General features: G+C 39.1%; 1 protein-coding gene across 18 annotated transcripts in view; it reads right to left on the reverse strand.

Annotated features, from left to right (window-relative positions):
* Positions 1–23,080, reverse strand: part of Fhod3 (formin homology 2 domain containing 3) — a 497,386-nt gene that overhangs the window by 245,709 nt on the left and 228,597 nt on the right. For all 18 annotated transcript variants that reach the window (XM_087189308.1, XM_087189306.1, XM_087189305.1 and 15 more), the window contains 2 exons: positions 17,704–17,771; positions 6,980–7,085 (listed from right to left, as the gene is read on the reverse strand). In XM_087189308.1, coding sequence (XP_087045434.1) covers positions 6,980–7,085; positions 17,704–17,771 — 174 coding nt within the window. The remainder of the gene's footprint in view (positions 1–6,979; positions 7,086–17,703; positions 17,772–23,080) is intronic.

The raw sequence follows: 23,080 nt of genomic DNA on the forward strand, positions 1-23,080 counted from the left end.
TAGTATTTTTGTTCTAGGTAATAGCTAAATAACTCCCAGAGTGCAAAGCTGGTATATTAGTCAGCTCAGGCTGTGTAACAAATTCAACATTCCGGGAGGCTCTCTATACAGGTATGTGCCCTAATAGCCTCTTCTTATAAGGCCGCAGCCCTACTGAATGAGTGCCCACTAGAATGAAGGCATTTTAATTTAGTTACCTCTTTAAAGATTGTGTCTCAAAAAAACAGTCACATTTTGAGGTACTAAGGTTAGGATTTCAACATATGAATTTGGGGAGACACAATTCAGCTTCTAACTAAGGTCACCACACAGACATCATTCTACAGTACTGATAATAGCTGTCACAGCTTCAACTCTGTCCTTTATTCAGACATTTCTATAAGCCATTTAGTTGTTGTAACATGCTAGATAGCATCTTTCACAAGTGAGGAAGCTGCAGTTTAAGTAATTGTGGTAAGGTCTGAGTGAGGTGACAATGTTACAATAGGAACACAGTCTGTGTGCTTCCTAGGTCCACATTTAAAAAAAAAATTTTTTTTATTAGGTCCACATTTTTAAACCACTCCCTCCAAGGGACATGGCTGACAAGGAACAAGTGTGTGTAAAGATTTCCATTTTTATAAAAGGTATATATACGGAGCAAGCACATATTCAAGTGTAAAGTAAATGGTCGCTGCCTCAGTTTGGTAGGATTATCGGTAATTTCTGGTTTTCCTTTTTATGCTATTTGCTTTTCAGAAAATTGAGCGTTCACAACTTCATCCAGTGAGAAAAAGTATTAAAGCTATCTGCTTTAAGGGAAAAAACTACGTCAGCCCATTTTTATGCAAGTTCTTTTTTGGATATGCTTACCTTAGGCCGCCTTTATGCCATGGCCCTTGACATTCTTGCCACCCCAATATCTGGAAGCCACCTTGACCGCTCTGACAAGCGGATGAGGAAGACTTTATGAGGAGGATTCTCAGGCACCAGATTTAGGGTTGAGAGCAAAGCCTCACTGCTACCAAGTTCAAGCAATTCAGCAAATGCCCTAGCAGAATCATCTCATCGACACATTCTAACCCCAGGCAGGAACTCTGCTTCCTCCCGGCCTGCTCCCAAGTTGTTTTGTCCCTGAGGTGTGACAGTTTTCTATCCTTATGGAAGGCATGGTGGGTAGAAAACAGAATTGAGGGCCAAGTTTCACATATTTTTTAAAGTGTTAAAGAAGGAAGATTTTTTTTAAAAGTTATATTTGAGACGCAAGTTCACAAAGTAGCAATGGCATCAAACATGTCTGGCTATAATAAATCTGGATTCTTTTATCTTAGATACCTATAACTCTCACTTCACAGATTGTGAGGTCATTAGATTGATGTCTCAAATTTATATCCTCATGGAGCAGAGAGGCAACAAAAATAAGTAGAATAGCTCAGAGGTAACACCTCAGGGACTGTGGTAACTGGAACCCACATGTTCCGTGTACAGGGAGCAGCTTTTTCCAACTCCAGCTAACTGGTCATGCAGCAAAGAGGGTATATATCTTGTATATATCTGCAGGCCCAATATGGCCCTATAGGCTGCCAATGTGTGCTAGCTGCCATGACTCCTTATTGGGAATAGCCTCCATTGTATGGACTCAGGAGGAGGGGAGACATTAGCAAGGAAGAACTCTGCTCTTGACTCTTGCTTCAGTCCACCTGGGCCTGATGTCACCAACAGGACCCTTGTGCAATTGTGTCACCCACACCAAAGCCAGGACATGCAGCTGCCATGATTAATCCTGGAAGTCCAGACCAAGAGCAGAAAGCCCTCCTAGCAGGTAGTAGGGGGGTTTCCTCCAAGTCGGCAAGGTGAGACACAGGACTAGTGTATGAGAGGCATGAGGAGAGTCACTCTGGGCCATTGAATGAAAAATACAGTTGCCAATGCCCAACCTGGGTTCAGTAAGCAGCAATCCCCTCTGTTTCCATTTCCTCACCTTGAGGCCAGTTTTGCACCCTTCCTCTGTGTAGTCCCAACCCTCTCCCACCCTCCACTCTCTTCCTTGACTCTGAAATGCAAAAGCACACATGTTTTCCAGTTTTCAGGCCAAGTATTTTGTGCCCATCTTCTCTCTAATATCATCAAATCCCTTTCTGCTATGTCTACATCTCTGTTTCTAATGAAGATGCTAGCGAATACCATCTGACCATGCATCCTGATCTTCAAAACGGGACTCCCCTAAAAGGCGTGGCATTCAGGGATTTTTCCTAGAATAGAATACAGTTAACTCTGGTGTTCTGGTTTTTTGTTTTTTTTTTTAAGCCTGAACTCTGGATTTTTAAATGTCAAATCCAGTTTCTAAATGTTGACAATATTCCTTAAAACATATTATGGGGGCAAAATATTTGCATTTTTCTTGTAGAATAAAAAGGTTGAGTTAAGTGAGTTTTAAGATCTTATCAGCTTTCAAAATAACTTTGATAATGACTGAGGTGTTTCCTGATTAATTGCAATTTTGCTTTGGGTAAAATTACCCCATCAAATTTCTTCACATGAAACTAGCCTGGAAGGGGTAACTTCTTTTGTGGTACAGTCAGGAAGAGAAGCTGGTCTTCCTACTTTGACTTATCTTTTTTCTCTTTTCTCCTCCAAAGCATATCATGTACATGTGCTTACTAAACATACAAGACATGTATGACACAATATGTATAATGCATCAAGCATCTGCCTCAGGGCAGGGCTGAATCTCTGTTTCATTGGCTTACCCCCAGGGCCTAACATGGCACATGGCCCATAGTGAGGTTCAGTAATGTTTGTGGAAAACTTAAGTTCCCAGGGATATACCACTCTAGGTCCTCCTTCCATAAGAATAATTGTTAGGTACAAAATTCCACAGTCAATTTATATTAAATGCTCACTATCCTGAAGAACTTTAGATCATTAGCTATGCCCATCCAAGAATAATAAGTCAGATAAATATTATTTCTCCATCTTATACAGTTAAGACCTCTTCCCAGGAGTCTGCTCACATTTGCAGAGAGCACTTGGCTTCCCTGCAACTCAAACTTATCTTTTCCTCTCATTTCAACAGCAAGCAATGGATTTCTCATCTGACCAAAGGCTGAGGACAAAAATAAAGGTAAATGGAAAGGTTCCAGAAGCACATGTGGGCAAGGGGTGGGTTCTCCACATGCTATTTCCTTTGTGCCTGGGGGACCCACACATGGTCACAGGATGTGGAGCTGGTGAGGTTACTTTGTGGACAGCATGCTTTTCAGGAGCACTTGGGCAACTTACTCACTTCAAACAATACCATTTTCTAAATGCTATTTTGACCCAGTTTTGAAGCCGTCATCTCTCCTCTCTTAGCAGCCCATGGAGCCCACACTCCTACTACTCCTGAGTAGGGCTCTCACTGCCCAGGCCACCCAAATCTAGCCCCGGTTACCCCAGGGACATCACTGTGCCCCAGAACCTGCTGAAGTTATTCACACCAGCCAACCCCCACTAAGCCTGCTCACCCTGCATCATCTGTTCCTTCTCTCAGAAGCCACAACTAAAGTGTTCGTCCATAGTCCCCCTCCCTCTGCCTCATGACCGACACTTAAGTTTGCCTTGAGTGGCCCTGTGTGGCCTTCTGTGTTCTTCCAGGGAGCTGTGAGCAACATAATTGGAAAATTCTCCCCACCCTCCTCTCCTGACCTGCTTCTGGTCTAACTCCTCACTCAAGGTAACGTGGTTAAAACATGCTTGGGCCAAGAGTGCCAATTCAAAGGGTGTTCTCGACAATGTCTGGTGGCTGCTGGCAGCTAATCACTAAAAAAGGCTTCAAAAGGGTGACTCAACATGTGGGTAAGGAAAAATGATAGTTTTTCTGTCTAAAAACAAAAAAGTCACACCCCAAGAAATCTGCTGTTTACATGCCCCAGAAGGTACTTTACCTGGCACAGGCTTTAGCCAAATACATCAAAACATGCTGATGATTGGGCACCGGGCCCTGATTACCTTGAAGTGTCTGCGAGTTGGTGGATGTGGGGCAGCCACACAAAGGTGCCCCCTTCTATAGAAAGCAGGGCATTTTGTAGTGACCTGAATAACATGTATACTGGCTCACTTTCCAGGAAACACATAGTGAGCTTTCTGGTCTCCAATAAACAGATACTATTGGACAGCAAAGTATGAAGCCAAGGCTCTGATGCTGACAAGAAACCTGGGTCTTCCTCTCATTTTAGAAAAGCTATCTGCAGTGAGAATCTTACCATACTGGCACCTTCTACATAGAAAAAGAAACAGCAAGCAGTTGATAGAGCTCTTCTTAGGTCATGAGTAAACATCCTGATACAGTACTTGGACATTTGGTCAGTTGCTTTGTACCTCTATGGTACAGATCAGAATACTGCCAATTCAGGATGAACACTTACTAGATAGGAAGCCTAGATGAAATTCCCTGTGGAATTCCCTTTCTTCCTTGTTGGAAAAAACAGTTCACATTATATTGTCATTTGGGAACTTCTATAGTCACTGAACTTCACTTGGCCCCTGTGCAAGGATTCTCACACCAGCACCAAAGCCTAGTAAAGGCTTTTTCACCAATGCTAAATTTTCTCCTCCTAACACCCTCTATGAGACCCAGGAGGGATAACCTTCAAGCCCAAGGCCAACCTTTGTCTCTGTCTGCCTCCTCTTTGAGTCCAGAAAGCCAAATGCTCATTTTGTCTGCCTCCCTTGCAGCTACAGGTGTTCATATGTTCATTTCTAAACCGTGTAAGATTGGCGGACAGGGATTTCTGACAAAATTCATGGCTATCTGATAAATGAGGCCAACCACGGCTGGGAGAGCCTTGCTCCTCACACAGATTTGGATATAGATGAAAGCAGATGCTTATACAGATGACCACTCTCTAGAAACAAACATGTATGTGCTTAGAGAAGGGTCAGAGGGATAACAATTTTTAAATATGGAATATTATTTCTATAGAGGGGTGTTATGTGTTAGAGGTGACTTTATTTTGGTAAAGTTAAAATGACATATACTCTAAACATTAATGGAAATATATACTGTCAGTTTGGAGCCACTTGTCAGAATTAGACAATTTTAGGTACACTTCTTATCACGTGGTTCAATTTTTGAGTGTTCATATTATGATTAAGAATAAGAAATCAGTGGAAGTTCTGCCTTATTTCTGTGCCTCTCCTTTTCTAGGTGTTGGATAAATGTGAATGGAAACATGAGGATGGGAACCCAGGCCTGCTTCAGCTCCTTCAACACAGAGACATAGCTGCTTTTGGATACAACACCGACAGTTTGCAGTGAATTTCTTTACACATATCACTACTTTCCATTTAAATGCTTAAATCACATGAAGGAGATAAATCATAAAACTCATCAGTAAGGCATCTCTTGTGACAACTTGTAATTAAGCCTGGGGAAAGATGGAAGGTGACACAAGGAACTGAATCCCCAGGCTCATGGGCTCTGTCATGAACACACTGGGGAGCACAAAAGAAGAGACCGAGGGGCACATTTTCACCTACATACACTGCATTTATCAAAACAAATGAAAACAATACCAACTCAAAAATCCCTATGTTTGCTCTTTTGTTTTCTCTTGTGAGGTTTTTCAGTAGTGTGGGAATGGGGAGGAAGACTCAGCTGGGATGGTAACATCAAGAAGCACTGTCAAGGCAAAACACCACTCCTGAAATGATCATTCCACTCTGCCTGTCTCATTCACCTCAAACATCTGATATGAAATCACACATCTCATACATTTTTCTTTACCCATAGGAAAAGAAAAGGAGGTTTTGGGATTTTTTTATATGAACCCCAACATGCAGTTTATGGGGTCATGGGCATAGACACTGAAGGGATAGGAGAACAGTCTTGATGTGCCCCAGTACCTAGGCTCACCCTCTGCTTGGATAAACCAAGGGGAAGTAACTTGTTTAAACAAAATATTTGGATTGAGTCTTAATTTTTTCCAACCATAAAATGTAGATAATATTTCTATGTGAAACTTCTCCTTTTCTAGGTCAAAACTATGTAGAGCAGCAATTTCAGGGTCTGTCCTAATCATTCCTCTCCTTCCTACCCACAGTTTTTGTTTTCGATTTTACAGAATCAAAATTATTACATAAAGATCCGCAAAGTCACCACCACTGTAAAGGACCAGTAACTCTGAACTACAAAAGGGGTCAGCACTGCAAACATCACCCTACTGCTTTATACATGAAATGGTAGAGGCTGCTTTCAGTATCATTTTGTAGAATGCAGATCCCCATGCACAGCCCAGACTCATCTAGTCAAAACAAAAGGATGCGGTAAGGATGGTATGCTCTGAAAAAAGCCTCAGGTGATAAGTCAAGTTGGAGAAAATATTTGTATCCAAGAAATAAATTGACCCCTTAGGTTTTGGGTGGCTTTCTGCTAACATGCAGAGTCTGAACCCCATTTAGTGTGCCTCCCACCCCCAAATAAGACAATATAAAAAACTAGTGAGCCAGGCATGGTGGCACACACCTGTAATCCCAGCACTCTGGGAGACCAAAGCAGGAGGATTGTAAGTTTGAGCCCACACTGGGCAACTCAGTGAGACTCTGTCTTGAAATAAATATTAAAATATATCAAATCCCCATGGTAAATGCAATCATTATGTACTGTAAATATGTATTAATAAAAATAAAACATTTTTAAAAAGAAAGGAAATGGACTGGGGCTGTGGCTCTGTGCAAAGGCCCTGGGTTCAATCCTCAATACCACTCACACACAAAAATGAGTTGTGTTCTTTTTTCTTTTATAACCCAGCAGACATTCCAAGTGAAAGTGAGTAAAATTAGCTGTCACTAAGTACTAGAAATTGATAAGACTTGATGAAGGGGTCATCTCTTACCCTAGGGAATCTTTACCACCCTCCCAAAAAGGAGTCTTTTTAAAAGCTCTCAGTGTGGATGTTGCTGGAGCAGATTCAGGCCCCATGCAGCAGGAGCTGCCACTGCATGCCCCATCATGACTTACCCCTCAGGATGTAGTTCTGGTAGTTCTGATCAGCCTCAGCTCCCACCTTGATCAAGCATGTCAGACCTTCAGCCACAACAAATTCATGCACCAAATCTTTGTCATCCTGGCAGGAAAGAAAGGAAGAAAAGACTTCAAATATAGTTCCTGTCCATCTTCCACCCAGGCTGTGCTTTTCAAACTATGTATGCGCCTTTGAAGCCAGAATGACCCCTAAGGATTGTTCTGCTCTATTCAAATGAAGCATCTTAACTCTTGCCAGAGGAATTTTACAACCAGTCTTCACATTGTTTTTTGCCAAAGACCAATTATTGCCTTCTGGGCAATCTAATAAAGATAAAGCAAATGAATCCCTTGCCTGTCAGAAATATTTATGGTGTTCTGTTTTTCATTCTTTAAAAATTACTAGGCTCCACATACCCCAAAGGTCCCCAGGGACAGGCCACATGAAGCCCTGCTGGGGGTTTTTTTTCTACAGGAAGCATTCGATTGCAGCACAAACCATTGAGTGAAGGATTCAAAGCCAATCCACTGTTCCAAAAGTTGTAAGGACAGTAAGTACAACAAAGGAGTTGCAAATGACCTCTGAGAACCTAAGGAAGCAGCTTCTTCAACCTCCTCCATTGTCTGCTTGAAGGAGCAGCAGAGTCCAGGACAAGCCATTCACCTGGAGAAACCATGATATTCCTCAAAAGAAGTGCCTTGATCTCCATCAGCAGAGGGTAGGACATGAAAGAGACTTCAGGGCCATATAATTCAGCGGTTTTCAAAGATAGTTCTCCAGATCCCCTGACCAACAGACCAACCAATTCACAGAGACTGGCAATAGCCTCACCTGGGAACCTGTTAGAAATGTAAATTGATTGGCCCTACCCCTGACCTACAGAATGGGAAACTGCAGTGTGGCCAGTAGGCTATATGTAACCAGGCCTTCAGGTGAGTTGGAGGCATTCAGAAGGTTGTCATCCCTGACATCTTCATATTAGGATCATCTGGAAGCTTTCAAAGGATTAGGCACCAGGACTATATGCAGATGGATTTGATCAAAACTTCTTGGGTGGGGCCCAGGCTCTGCTATTAAATTCCTCAGGAAATCCTAAAGGGCATCCCATTCAAGAACTGCTGATCTAATACTACTTTCTCTTTAAAGATAAAGACTCAAACTCAGGAGTAGCAACAAACTCTTGGCCAAGACCACTAAGCCATGTGTGGCAAGCTTCCAACCTGTTTCCTCTAGGGAGACCTATGAGACAGATTTTTCCAGCGCTGTTTTCCTCCACTAAGATGGGGAGATCTCAGTTGGACAGTGCCTTGACTCAAATGCATCTAGGATAAGGCTGGAACATCCAACTTCACTTATAACAACAGAGCAAATATAAAAAACCTCAGTGATGTAAATAGTACAAAGCCTAATAGAATAATGAAAGGTTGTTATTATGACAGCAACCATGGTTTATATCTAAAAGAGAAAAAATAATCTAGTTCAACTGATATAATTCTCCTGTTCCTATATGACATCAGTTCTTTCCTTTGATTTTATGGCATTTTTCAATGATACTCATCGGGGTCTTCAGCTAACTGTGGGCAGATGTAGGAAAGGGTCCCTGGGAACTAAATAACACTCTAGGGTCTGAGCTGGTTTGGGGGGATGAGTGTTGCTTGTGCCCTAAAAGTAATGAAAGACAGCTGTGTTAACTCAGACTTTGAGATAATCATGGCTGTGGAAGAAGAAAATGGGACAATATCAGTTTTTGGAAAATTACTTTACACTCATATGTATAAAGGAAATAAAAAAAAATCTCTCTCCATCCATATCCTTTTCCACCAGCATATGTGAAAAGTGGACATTTAGATGAGCTCATGTCTAGTCAGAAGGTTTTTCCAAGTATGTAACAAATGTTTATTACTTTAAAACTAGATTCACACATGACTTCATAGTGAAAAAGTGAGAACAAGCTCTCAAGAAACCACTTAAGCTAATCACTAATATTAATATACAGGAGACCTGACTGTCTGGTAAAGACATGTGAAAAAAACACTGGACAGGGCAAGAGAGTGTTTATAAAAGTAATTCAGAATCTTAACTATAAAATATGAACATATGTAAATAAGGAATTAGAAAAAAAGAATCTTCCAACTTGGCAATGTATTAGATTTTAAATGCATATCCTAAAAATATCGAGACATTAATACATTATTTTTAAAACACTAGTTTCAGACTAGAATGAAGTAAAAATGTTAGTACAAACTGATAAGTATGGCTGCATTTTGGAATTTTCTATAATAGTGGCACATTAACCCCTGGTCATTTTTCAAATGTTTATTAGTCAAGGAATATGCAAGTCAATCTGGATGAGTAATGGCTCTGTTTCTTAAGTCCTTAAAATGTAGTTTCAAATAAGAACCTTCGCCCCCAGAAAACAAGAGACATGATAAAGATGCAGACCCAGGGCAGACAGGTGGTGATCTAAGCCCCAGACAGTTTGCTGCTTGCATAATCTGGTTAATCTCCAATGCAGTGCTGCCCTGTGATTGAGCCCTGTTTGGTACACATGTGTGTGGTCTTCCAAACAGATCATACACTCCTGGTAACAACCACCTTCTTCCTTGCCCACACTGTGCCAACTAGGCTGCTTGAAAGTATTTGTGTAATGAATAAATAGCAGAAAAAACACCCTTGAGAATTCAAGGAACACATAGTATGAAGTAAGATTGGCTAAAGGAATGTGTGACAAGTCTAAGCATGTTTTCATTTGCTTTTTTTAAACTTTTCAATTTAGAAAACTTAACATACACAAAAACAACAGAATAGTTTAATGGACCACAGATGCCAACAAACTTATGCCAATCCTATTTAACCTTTCATCTATCCTGTCCCCTACCATATCAATCTGAAGTAAATCCTATGTATCACACCATTCTATCCATAAGTATTTCAATATGTACCTCTAAACTATGGAAATGTTTAAAATATACTCAAAATAAAAAATAATACTTAAAAAAATCATCAAATGTCCAGTGACCAAATTTTCAATTGCTTCATAAAAACTTTTTTATACTTTGTATTAGTATCCAAATAAGATCCACATATGGCAATTCATTATGACTCTGCAATATCTTTTAATTTATGAATTTTCTCCATCTCTCTTTCTTTTCTTCCCTTGAAACTTATGCACTAGATAAACCAGGTCATTTATCCTTTAGAGAAGCCAGAGTCTGGATTTTGTTGATTATACCCCTGTGGTGTAGTTAAACATGTGTCTCTGTCCTGGATCTTTTATAAATTGGTTGTTGCATATCGACATAGGACTAGATCCAAGGTTGATTTTGTTGGTTTGACCAAATCATAGTTTGTATTTTCATCAGGAGGAACACAGTATCTTATTTTATCTCATTTCTGTCATGCTTGTAATTTTTTTTCATTACTGGGTATTCATCCTAGGGCATTTACACTGAACTCAGCCTTTTTTTTTTTTTTAGACAGCATCTTACTAAGTCTCTGCATTGCCCAGGTTGAGCTTGGGTTTGAACTTGCAATCCTTCTGCCTCAGCCTCTCAGAGTGCTGAGATTCGAGGTATGTGACTAGCAATTCTTGATAATCAATATACAAATCCATTAACTAATTAGGGGCTGCAAAATGGGTACATTGTAATTTTACATTTATTCTTACTTATTACCTAGACTACTTCTACAAACAAGACTACCTCTTAACCACAGTTCAATTATCCTAAAGTTAATATATAAAAGGCAAGATGAATGTGAGATTCTGAAACTTTATCCATTTTCTCATAATAAGTGAGTCCACCAGCATTTTTTGCCTATTCATTTTGACAATTCATTATTATTCTTTTTTTTTTTTTTTTGGTACCGGGGATTGAACTGGTGTCCTTGGACTTGTGCAGCAGGTGGTAAAACCACTGAGCTAAATCCCTGGCCCTCCATTATTATTCTTCAGTATCATTATGAATTCATCAATTCAAACTTATTGTTATGTTTAGATCCACTGAAATTATGAACTTTATTGAGTCTTATTGTCCCAACTCTGGCAACCAGTAGGAGACCCTCCAACTTCCTTCTGAGTGCTTTCAGAAATAATCCTAGCAATATCTGATAGTTTCCTACTTCTGTAAAAGAGGTTCTAAGTTTATAACATTTCCTACTCCAGATTTGGAATCAGGGACTTCTTCAAGGAGCTCTGGTTCCTTTTGATGTTTTACATCACAATCTGATTGCTAGTGACACTTTTTGCTAATAAACCGATTACTGTTTCTAGTTTTTTTCAGTAAAAGGAGAAATATACAGTATTTAAAATGCTTAAGATAATACACACAATGGAGTCATTCTGATGCTTCCAATTAAGTTAAAGAACATAGTTCTTAATTTTTAAGAACTTTAAGGAGGACAAAATTAGAATCTCCACACACACAGTCTCAGAACAGTAACATAAACACTATTATCTCCCATATTATTATTGTAAACAGATTGTATGTGTGTGGTTCTTTTTGTTGTTAGGGTATATCCTACTAAAGGTACACAAATGACAATGTTTTAGAGTCACTTGCAATTGCTCCTCACTGTGTGGGCTGCCAGGGCAAAAATCAAAGCTGTGCAGAGGAGATCAGAAGAGGCTAACAAGCCGAATGAGATACAGTGAGGATTGATATGATCGCAGCCCTCTGGCCACATAGTAAGAGTCTGGCCCAACCATAGGAACCTGAGTCAGATGGTAGAACACAATGGAGGATGAAGAAGGTTTCTTTTGTTAGGCTGAGTAACAGCCAGACCTGGAGGGATACATTGCAAGTAGAGTTTTGAAACAATTAGTTAGCAGCACATTTACTACATTAGGGACTGGAAGGACTGAAGACACAGACATCTGCCAAAAGACCACTTACTTCACCCAGCCCATTCATTTATTAAGTGGTGCCAGGAACAAAGTCCAAAGAGTTCATAAAAGCTAGCAGAGGAAGGGGCTTCTGGGCCACCATACCACCACTCCCAGTGCAGAGGAAGGGTCTTTCGGGCCACCAAAACACTGCTTCTAGCACAGAGGAGGTGAGCCACATGGGCGCCAACAGAACACCCCCCCACACACCCCCACCTTTTGTCGACATGAGAAAACATGTAAACAAGTCTCAAAAACAGACTTCCAGATCACCTACAGCAACCCCAAAGGGGAAAAGATGGAACACTCTGATACTCAACCAGCTGCACTCCTTGAGCTGGCAACAAAAGAGGATCTGGAAAAAAATGAAATCAGAAATAATTTCTCAGAAAACAACAGAGATTGTGCTCATAGTGCAAGACATGATTAATAAATATAGAGAGGAGCTCAGGAACATGATGGAATCCCAACATAGGAAACAAATGGAATCCATAAAACATATGCAAACAGGTTTCCAGGACATTAAAAACTCCATTGAAAGTCTACACAGCAGAATGAGCCAAGGTGAGGACAGAATTTCAGATACAGAAGATAAGATTGCAATTAGTGACCAGGAAAAGAAAAACTGCTACAAAACTGTAAGGGACCACAAGAAATCAATCCAGCAGCTGCTAGACGATGCAAAGAAGAATAACATAAGATTGATTGGAGTCAATGAAGAAACACGAGAGAGTACAGATGACACAAAAAAACTGTTCACAGAAGTAATGGCAGAAAACTTCCCAAGCAGGGGAAAAGAACTTGACATACAGATAAGTGAGGCATATAGGACTCCAAATAGCCTTGATAAAAAAAAAATCTACACATAGGCATATAATAGTTAAGATTCCAGAAACCCAAAAGAAGAATAAAGTTCTACAAGCAGTTAGAGAAAAGAAACAAAACACATACAAAGGAAAGCCCATCAGAATCACAGCAGACTTCTCAATACAAACCCTCAAGGCAAGAAGAGCTTTAGTGAAGTATTGCAAGCCCTAAAGGAAAACATCCTCCAAACCAGATTGATGTACCCTGCAAAACTATCTTTCAAAATTGATGGAGAAATAAGATACTTTCATGACAAAGAGCACCTTAGCAAATTCATGAATACCAAACCAGTGCTTCAAAAAAGTTAAGACAAAATCCTAGGAAAATACAACGAGGATCACAACCCCAAGAAGCCCAGCAGAATGAATCCACCAAGCATGACAAGAAATTAAAAGCAAAGGGGGAGAGTCCAACAAAAAGAAAAAATCATGACAATGATAAATCAATATGTATCACTTCTAACCATCAATGTTAGTGGTCTCAATTCACCAATCAAAAGAAACAGACTGGCAGAATGGGTCAATAAGCAAGATCCAACAATATGCTCCATACAAGAAACACACTTAATTCAAAAAGAAACTCATAGACTGAAAGTTAAAGGGTGGAAAACAATACTCCTTGTGACAGGAACCTGAAAAAAAAGCAGGAGTAGCTATCCTCTGCAGATCAAGTGGACTGCAAATCAACACTGATTAAGAGAGACAAAGAAGGACACTACATCCTTGTAAAGGGAAGAATCCAAGAGGAAGAGATGACAATCATAAACATATATGCACCAAACATTAGTGCGCCCAACTATATAAAACAAATATTAATGGACATGAACAATCATATAAGCACTAATACAATAGTAGTGGGGGAAATTCAATACCCCACTGTCACAAATAGATAGATCAACTAGACTAAAAATAAGTAATGAAATACAAGAACTCAATCAAACTCTTGAACAAATGAACTTAACAGATGTTTACAGAGTGTTCCACCCCACAATATCAGAATACACATTCTTTTCAGCTGCACATGGGTTGTTCTCCAAAACAGACCACATACTTGCTCATAGAACATGTTTAAGTAAGTGCAAAGGAATTGAAGTTATCCCCTGTATATTATCAGACCATAGTGTGATGAAATTGGAGATCAATAGCAAACAAAACCGCAAGAATTTCATAAACACATGGAAATTGAACAACACACTTCTGAATAACCAATAGGTCACAGAGAAAATTAAAGAAGGAATCAGAAAGTTCCTTCAATTAAATGACAATAACAATACAACATATCAGAATCTATGGGACACAATGAAAGCAGTCTTACGAGGGAAATTCATAGCAGTGAATACTCTTCTTAGGAAAACAGAGTGAGCCCAATTAAACAACCTGATGGTGACCCTCAAGCTTGTAGAAAAAGAAGAGCAGGACAAACCCAAAGCTCATACAAGGGAGGAAATTATAAAGATCAGAACAGAAATCAATGCAATGGAGACTAAGAGAACAATACAAAAAATTAATGAAGCCAAGAGTTGGCTCTTAGAAAGAATAAACAAAATTGACAAACCCTTAGCCAACCTTATTGGCAAAAGGAAAGAAAAGACCCAAATCCATGCAATTAGGAATGAAAAGGGTGAAATTACAATGGACCAAGCAGAAATCCAGAGGATCATCGATATCTACTTTGAGAACCTATACGTCAGTGAGATGGAAAACACAGAAGAAATGGACAGATTCCTAGATATGTATGAATTACCAAAGTTGAATGAAGAAGATCTAAAAATTCTAAACAAACCAATATCAATCAATGAAATTGAAAATGTAATTAAAAACTTATCAACTAAGAAAAGCCCAAGTCTTGATGGCTTCACTGCTGAATTCTTCAAGACATTTAGAGAGGAACTACTGCCTCTACTATTTAAACTCTTCAATGGAATTGAAAGAGAAGCAATACTCCTGAATTCATTCCTGGAAGCAAGCATCACCTTGATCCCCAAAGCAGAGAAAGACCCAACTGAAAAAGAGAACTATAGGCCAAATTCACTAATGAACATAGATGTAAAAATCCTTAGTAAGATACTGGCAAAGAGAATGCAGAAGATCATACACCCTGACCAAGTAGGATTCATTCCAGGGATGCAGGAATGGTTCAACATATGCAAATCAATCAGTGTAATACACTGTATCAATAGAGCCAAGGACGAAAACCATATGATCATCTCATTAGATGCAGACAAAGCATTTGACAAAATCTAACATGCATTTATGATAAAAAACCCTACAAAAAATTGGAATAGACGGTCTCTGCCTCAATCTGATAAAAGCCATCTATGAAAAACCAACAGCAATATCATACTAAATGGTCACAAACTGAAATCCTTCACACTAAAATCAGGAACAAGACAAGGATGTCCACTATCACCACTCCTGTTCAATAAAGTCTTGGAAACATTAGCCATGGCAATTAGACAAGAGAAAGAAAAAAAAGGAAGAAAGATAGGCAATGAAGAAGTCAAATTGTTATTATTTGTAGATGACATGATACTCTATATAGAAGACCCCAAGAACTCCACCAAAAGTCTTCTAGACTTAATAACCAAATTCAGTCAAGTAGCTGGATACAAGGTCAACACACAAAAATCAATAGCTTTCCTCTATACAAACAACAGACTCACTGAGACAAGAAATAGGGCAAACAATTCCTTTCACAATAGCATCCAAGAAACTGAAATACATAGCAATCAACCTAACAAAAGAAATCAAAGACCTCTTCTCTGAAGACTATAGCACTCTGAAAAGACAGATTGAAGATGATATCAGGAAATGGAAAGATATCCTTTGCTCCTGGGCAGGAAGAATCAATATAGTGAAAATAGCCATACTTCCAAAACTGCTATATAGATTCAATGCAATCTCAATTGAAATCCCAGCAGCATACTTCATGGACTCTGAGAAAACAATCCAAAAATTTATTTGGAACAAGAAGAGACCCAGAATAGCAAAAGCAATTCTAGGCAACAGAGATGTGGCAGGCGGTATCACAACCCCCAGCTTGAAACTATACTACAAAGATACTGTGATAAAAACAGCATGGTACTGGCAAAGAAACAGACTTGAGGACCAGTGGAACAGATTATAAGATATAGAAACAACTCTAGACACACTCAACCATCTCCTTTATGAAACCAAACACCCTCACTGGAGGAAAGATAGCCTCTTCAATAAGTGGTGCTGGAAAAATTGGGTTTCAAATTGCCAAAGATTAAAACTAGACCTATATCTCTTGCCATGCACTAAACTAAAATCAAAATGGATTAAAGATCTAAATATTAAAATAGAAATACTGAATCATGTGGAGCAGAGGTTAGGTAGAACTCTTGAAGACATAGTGTAGGAAAAGATTTTATGAACAAAACCTCAGTTGCCCGTGAACTAGCACAAACAATCAACAAGTGGGATCTCTTCTTATTAAAAAGCTTCTGCACAGCAAGAGAAACCACCACCAGTGTGGAGACAACCCACAATGTTGGAAAAAATCTTCACCTGCTGTTCCTCAGACAAAGGTCTAGTATCTAGAATCTATAAAGAACTTAAAAAAATCAGACCTCCCAAATTTAAAGACCCAATCCAAAGTGGGCATCTGAAATGAAAAGACATTTCTCAGACAAAGTAGAAATGGCAAATAAACATATGAAAAAATGTTCAACATCACTGGTCATTTGAGAAATGCAGATGAAAACAGCACTGAGATTCCAACCTCACCCCAGAAAGAATGGTTGGTATCATGAAATCAACCAATAACAAATGCTGGCAGGGCTGTGGGGAAAGAGGGACCCTGCTCCAGTGCTGTTGGGAGTATGGACTGGTGCAACCACTGTGGAAATCAGTATGGAGATACCTCAACGAGCTAGGTCTGGAAGTCTCATTTGACCCAGCTATTCCCCTGCTGGCTATCTTCCTCCAAGAATTAAAAGAATCATACCACAGTTATATGTGCACCCATGTTCATAGCAGCACAATTTGTAATAGCTAAAACTTGGAAGCAACCCAATTGCTCATCAACTGGAGACTGGATAAAGAAAATGTGATTTTTTTAATAAAATGGAGTACTACTCAGCCATAAAAATTGAGAAATTAGAGACATTTATAGCTAAATGGACGCACATTAAGGCAATACTCTTAAGTGAAATAAACAGGACACACATGTGTAAAGACCGAATAGTTTCTCTAGTGTGACAAACTGAAAGTGTAAATAAGAACTAAAAGGTATAATAGATACTGTGAAATAGGAAGAAAAGTGGCAAAAGGAAAGGGGAAGTAGGAGGGGTAGGGGAAAGGAAAGAAGGGAATGCAATCAATATGAGAAAAAGAAAAAATGGAAACAAAGTTTTTGTAAATAGGGAGGGATGGAGTGGTTTAAGGGAGGGCACTGGAATGGTGGAAAAATTAAGAACCAAGAGAGATTATATAGAGGTGCAAATTTTCCAATGATGAATGTTGTTATATTGTATACCTAAAATGTACCAATTAAATTAATTTTAAAAATAAGCTAGCTGATGTAGAATGAATGCAACTAAATTACATAGATATGAAGTTAGTTCAAAAGTGTATCACATACAGTTGATGAATATGTACACATCATGCATGGATACAGAGAGCTCCAATTTCAACACTCAGCAGAGAGGTGTCTGCAGGTGGGGGGTGGCATAGGGAACAGAATACAGGTCTTTAATTACATCACAGGCTTTTCTTTCTTAAAAACTTGAAGTAAAGATTGAGAAAATACAATTTGATAAAGTTGTCTTTCCTTTTTATGTTTGAAATATTTGATACAGTAAAAATTATTCCCTGATATTCTGATCTCATTTATAGTGTAATTGAAAGAGACATTCCTTCTTGTAATAAGCACAGGTATAAGCTTATTTGTACCTAATGCCATAGCAAAGCAAAACAGGACTTGAGAGTACTTTTTTTTCCTTTTTACCTGAAATATCTGCTTCAGGGAGAAAAGGGCCCTTCTTAAATCTCGTCCACTTGAGTTGTACAGTTTTTCTGAAATAAAGAACACAACAATTAATTTAACTGATCCATTGGATCGTATAAACAGAGAGGATATGAAGGATGAAGAACTTCGATGGGCTAGATTGTTATACTAGGTACAGTCCTTACCTCCAACTGTATAAGGATTGATTTGTAGACATGCCTGGACTGTTACAGGTGGCAGAGAGAGGCACAACAAGTTGTAGAGAAGAATATGTTCAGATTTGCACCCTCAGCCCCAGCCTCCTCCTCTCAAGATCTCTGTATCTAGTTCTTTACAGATTCTATTGTCTATTTTACAGTTATTTCCACTTGATGGACTACAATACTCAGAAAAATCAATGTAGCCCAAACAGAAAGCTTCCTTCTACCCTACTCCTTCCTGGCTTTACAGCACCCCAATGCTTTACACACCTGTATTCAGAAATCCTCCAGTGTCTCCCTTCCCCTAGGCCTGCTGGTCACCTCAAACACTCTTGTAGGGCCAGGTTCCCCAGGCAGCAGGCAGCTTATACAAACTAACTGGCTCCCTCTAACCATGCGATCACACTCTAGGCAGGAAGCCAGCCTTACCTCTCCCTGGCCCTAGCCACTCATTCATATTTATGGATGCCTTGGCTCAGAACAAGGCAGAAGAGGAAGCCTGGTATCAGAATTCTCTAGCGGACTTCTATAATCCCATTATTCAATTAGTCACCTTTCACATGGACTATCTAAGCATGGTTTTGCAAAGGAGGAGGTACCTAATTCCACAGCAGGTGAGCTTCACACAGGACTCATCCTGCAGCGATCACCACACAAAAGGAGACAGAAGAGTAGGCCACAATGACCAGCTAGCCAGTGGGTGGTGCTACAACATGCTGAAGACACACTAAGACAATGCCCACTTTGTGAGTTGGGACTATTCCTTCCTCGTCTCTTACTGTCACAATGTGTTTGTATAGAATTAATATTGTTTATTCCTTAAATGTTTGGCAGAATTCTCCAATAAAGGCTCCTAGATGTGGGGTTTTCTTTGTTGGAAGGCATTTAAATATGAATTCAATTTCTTCAATTAATAAAGGGCTGTTCTGGTTATCTATTTTCTTTTTGAATGAATGGGTAAATTGCCTTTCAAGAAAATTATACACTTAAATTGTTGTAATTGTATGGATATAAAGCTACTCATAATATCCCCTGTCATTCTTTAACTGCTCTTTTAGAAATTTCCTTTCTTACCTTCTATATTGACAAAGTGTGTGTTCTCTCCTTTTTATTTAGTCTGGCTAGAGATCAATTGTATTGTATTAATCTTTACCAAAAAATCACTTAATTGATTTTACTGTTTTTTCTACTGCTTTTCTTTTTATTCATTCTTTTCTCCTTTTTTTGTCTTCTTTCTGTTTGCTTTGGATTTCCTTTACTCTTCTTTTTCTAGTTCTTAAAGTAGAAACTTAACTGATTTCAGACCTTTCTTGTTTTTGAACATATTTAATGCTTTAAATTTACCTTAATGCACTGTTTCAGCTGCTTCCTGCAAATTTGATATACTCTGTGTTTTCATTTAAAATGTATTAATATGGGATATTTCATTAAATTCAAATGGGAATAATTTAGTCCTGTATTTTTTGACAAATAGTTTATCAGAAACATATTGCTTAATTTCTAAATATTTGAGATTTTCCAGATATCTTTTTATTACCAATTTCTAACTTAATTTCTTTATGATCAGAACATAAGCTTTATTATATCAGTTCTTTTAGATTTATCAAGGTTTATTCTATGGCCGAGAATGTGGTTTATCTTTGGAAATGTCTCATGTACATCTAAAAAGAACATGTATTCTTCCATTATTGGGTGAACTATTTTATAATTATCCACTAGGTCAAGTTGAGTGATAGGACTGATAAGGTCTTATGTATTCATACTGAGTTTCCATGTATTGGTTTTATTTGTTGTATAGATTAACATGAAAGGAGTGAAGTCTCTAATTCATAGAGTGGATTTGTCTATTTCTCCTTTCAGTTTTATGAGTCTGTGTGCTAGGTGCTTTGCAGCCCTGTTGTTAGGTACATTCACATTAGGGATTGCTATCGCTTCCTGCTATACTGTGTTTTTTTTTACCCTGTGTAATGTCTCTTTTCATCCCTGGCAGTATTCCATGTTTTAAAGTCTATTTACTAATATGACCACTTCAGGATGCTGCTTCCATGGTATATCTTTTCCCATTCTTTCATTTTTAATCTCTGTAGAGCTTCTCACAGCTACAGTTGCACTGTATTCATTATACAATCTGATGGTCTCTGCCTTTTAGTTAGTATGCACCCCTTGGGATGTATTTTTAACCTCTAGGACATCACAACTGACTCTATAGTGGCACAAGAACAGATGACATCAGGGAGGGTCTAACACTGCCTCTCACTCTGCTATAAATGCTAAAGACATTTTTGAGTGGTCTCCAAAAACCTTCCTTCCCTTTATTAACAACTGTGATTTAATTAAAACAAACTATAGTTTCTATTCAAGAATAAACACTTTCCAGTCTGTCTTTAATTTTAAAAATATTTGCAATTATTTATTTAAGCAGTTCTATTCCAAATAAAGCTGAATAATAAAATAGTACTATTCTCAAGTAATTCTTTTATGCAAGAAAATTCTCACTCCACACTTGGGAAAGCTTTACAAATTTTAATGTAATTTAGAACTCTGAAAACCATCAAAGTTCTAAAGAACAGCTCAGCTATATGTTACAAATTTTGGGTGAAATGTCTTCAGACATATTTTGCTTTTTAATTCCATATGCTATAAGGCACTCTAAATCAGAAATTCTACCATGTGACATCTGTAAGTTGTAAGGATTTTTGTTGGTTTTTTTTTTGGTACTGGGGATCGAACTCGGGTCTGTGCACTTGCTCAGCAGGCAGCGAAACCACTGAGCTAAATCCCCACCCCCATGTAGGGGTTTTTTTAATACAAATGACTGGCAGTGATGTATTTTTTACATAGACAAGGATAACCTTTCCTAAAGTACTCCAAATGAGTAATTTTCTTATGAATCATTATTTTAACAAATGTCATCCCTTGTTTCCTATATCACATGTGAGCAATGCTGGAGTCATCTCCATTATGTTTGAAATAAAAAATAACTAATATTCATTTAAATGAATATTACTCTAGAGCACTAATCTTTGGAAAAATAATTCCATAAGTCATTCCTTCTCTACAAAGAACCAATATCATAGTATGAAATCATAGTGCTTAATTAAAGCTTAAAATTGTCTTTTTTTCTATTTTTAAGACATATTGGTACCACAACACCTCTATACCCAATCTGACTTGTTCTATTGATTCTTAACATACACTTCAGGGATACCAGTCCAGTTAAAGGCTTAGGAAGAACTAGGAACCAGAGACGTTTACAAAAGACACATAATTTTATCTTTCTCAGAGGGGCAACTGCTGCTGGTGAAAAGGGATGGAGCAGGCATTTCACTATGTCAGACACCCTACCCAAACCAGTGAGTGCTATGAGTCTTTTGCTGTAACTCAAGAGAGGCCTACAGCCCAAAGGAGAAGCACTCCTTCCCACAGCCCTGGACCTGGCTGTTTTTGATGCATTACTAACACCATCATAGGAAATACGGTCTGGGGCTTTTTCTGCTGTGTGACATACTGAGTTCATGAGAAAAACAAGCATTCCATTTGAGTGACATCTAGGTTTCAAAACACAGAAAGTAAGACTTACCATGGCTGTAACTTATACTAAAGTGTGAAGGCCTCACCTAGGAACAGGACCTAGCCTGCCAGCCCCCCAAGGACATGCCTGACATCAATCTTGGGTCTAATTTCCTGTTGAACTCCAAGCACTCCTTCTTCAGAAGCAGCCCATCTATGCAGATTCAAGAATGATTCTCAGTTACATGGGTGTGTACAAGTCTTCCTTGACATAGGATGACCAGTGGCTTTCACACTCCTTAATTCTGCCATACAGTTCTATTGTCTGCAGACTATCCTCTGTGAGAGTCCCTACATGTACTCCAATGGGTCTGCGTGTGCGCAGCTGCATTTTTGCATATGGCTTTGGCCTGTGATCAGTGGAGCTGAGCTTTTTGCCTCCCCACCAACTATACTAATTTACTGTGCAGATTGTCCCAGCAGCCTCTTAAGTGCAGTGGATGGAATTCCAAATGTTTCCACTGCCTGAAAATCAGGTGATGCCAAAGAAAGAAGATGCCATGTGTGGAGCAGAAAGAGTGACCGAGAGCCCATCCTATACCAGAGCCCACCCTATGACAAAAAAAGGACAGTGGCAGGCTTCCCCTGCAGGCAAACCTCTAACTCTCCCCTGAACCCACAGAGGTTCTCCTTTCTCCTCTTTCTCTCCCCCAGTTATAATCATATGACAATGAAACTGGCCAAGCCCTTACCAGGGGAGAGGATTATTTCTGCCACGCTTGACCCAGCCAGAGCGCTCAAAGTCAGAGTATTGAGGATAAAAGATGCCTAAACAACCAAGAATAGCAGGTGCATCATTTCCAGGTGAATGTCGACAAAGCTTAACAGTAAATCTCAAAGCAGGAATGTAGGGCAAAGGTCAGGCTGAAGTACTAAAGAGTGGCCATTTCCCTGAATCATGGGGCTGCCCAGTGGGAGGGGTACAAAAAGGAACCCAGAAGCACATGAGCACTAAGGCTGGAGGGGGTTCTGCAAGATGCAGGGCATTTTCCAGCATCTGGGGAGAAGCTGGGGAGGGCAGGAAAGAAGGAATGTATGCATTTATTCTTCCACTTCTTCCAAAATAAAACTGCCTGGGTACAAGCATGTGTGCAGCATTAGCCTGTGAGTAAAGAGAAATTAGCAGCCACCTTTGGTGGAGAAAATTAGTAATTGGAATCTTACTTGTTAAAGTCTTTGTAACTGCCCCCTCATCCTTCCTCCATGTGTCTTACCTTTTAAAATGAGCTATGCTCCTTTCATAGATGTAACTGGTATATTCTAAACTGGCTGATTACAAAAAACAGAGGGAAAAATACTAAAGGACTTTGAGGACCATTCCTGCTTTGTCATTTGGAAATTCCCTATGTGGCGCACAAATATCAATGCTGAAAAGCCAAAGGCATCCTGTGCCTCCTACTCAGCCAAGAGTGCAATAAAGACAATTCAACGTATGGGGAAAGGCCACACATTAATTAGAAGGAGCAAGTGAGAAGATTAGAACCAGTTTATATCAGTAAAAGAATATAGAGGTTAGGAACCAAAATCACCTTTGAGAAAGAAAAAGGAGAGTATAAGATACTTCTAGATTATCATGCTTTCAGATCCCTAAAACATAGTAATGTGAG

Source organism: Heterocephalus glaber, unplaced genomic scaffold (genome assembly GCF_053883595.1).
Source record: "Heterocephalus glaber isolate CG9 unplaced genomic scaffold, H.glaber_assembly_v1.0 deba00000331, whole genome shotgun sequence".
In the NCBI taxonomy this organism is placed as follows: domain Eukaryota; kingdom Metazoa; phylum Chordata; class Mammalia; order Rodentia; family Bathyergidae; genus Heterocephalus; species Heterocephalus glaber.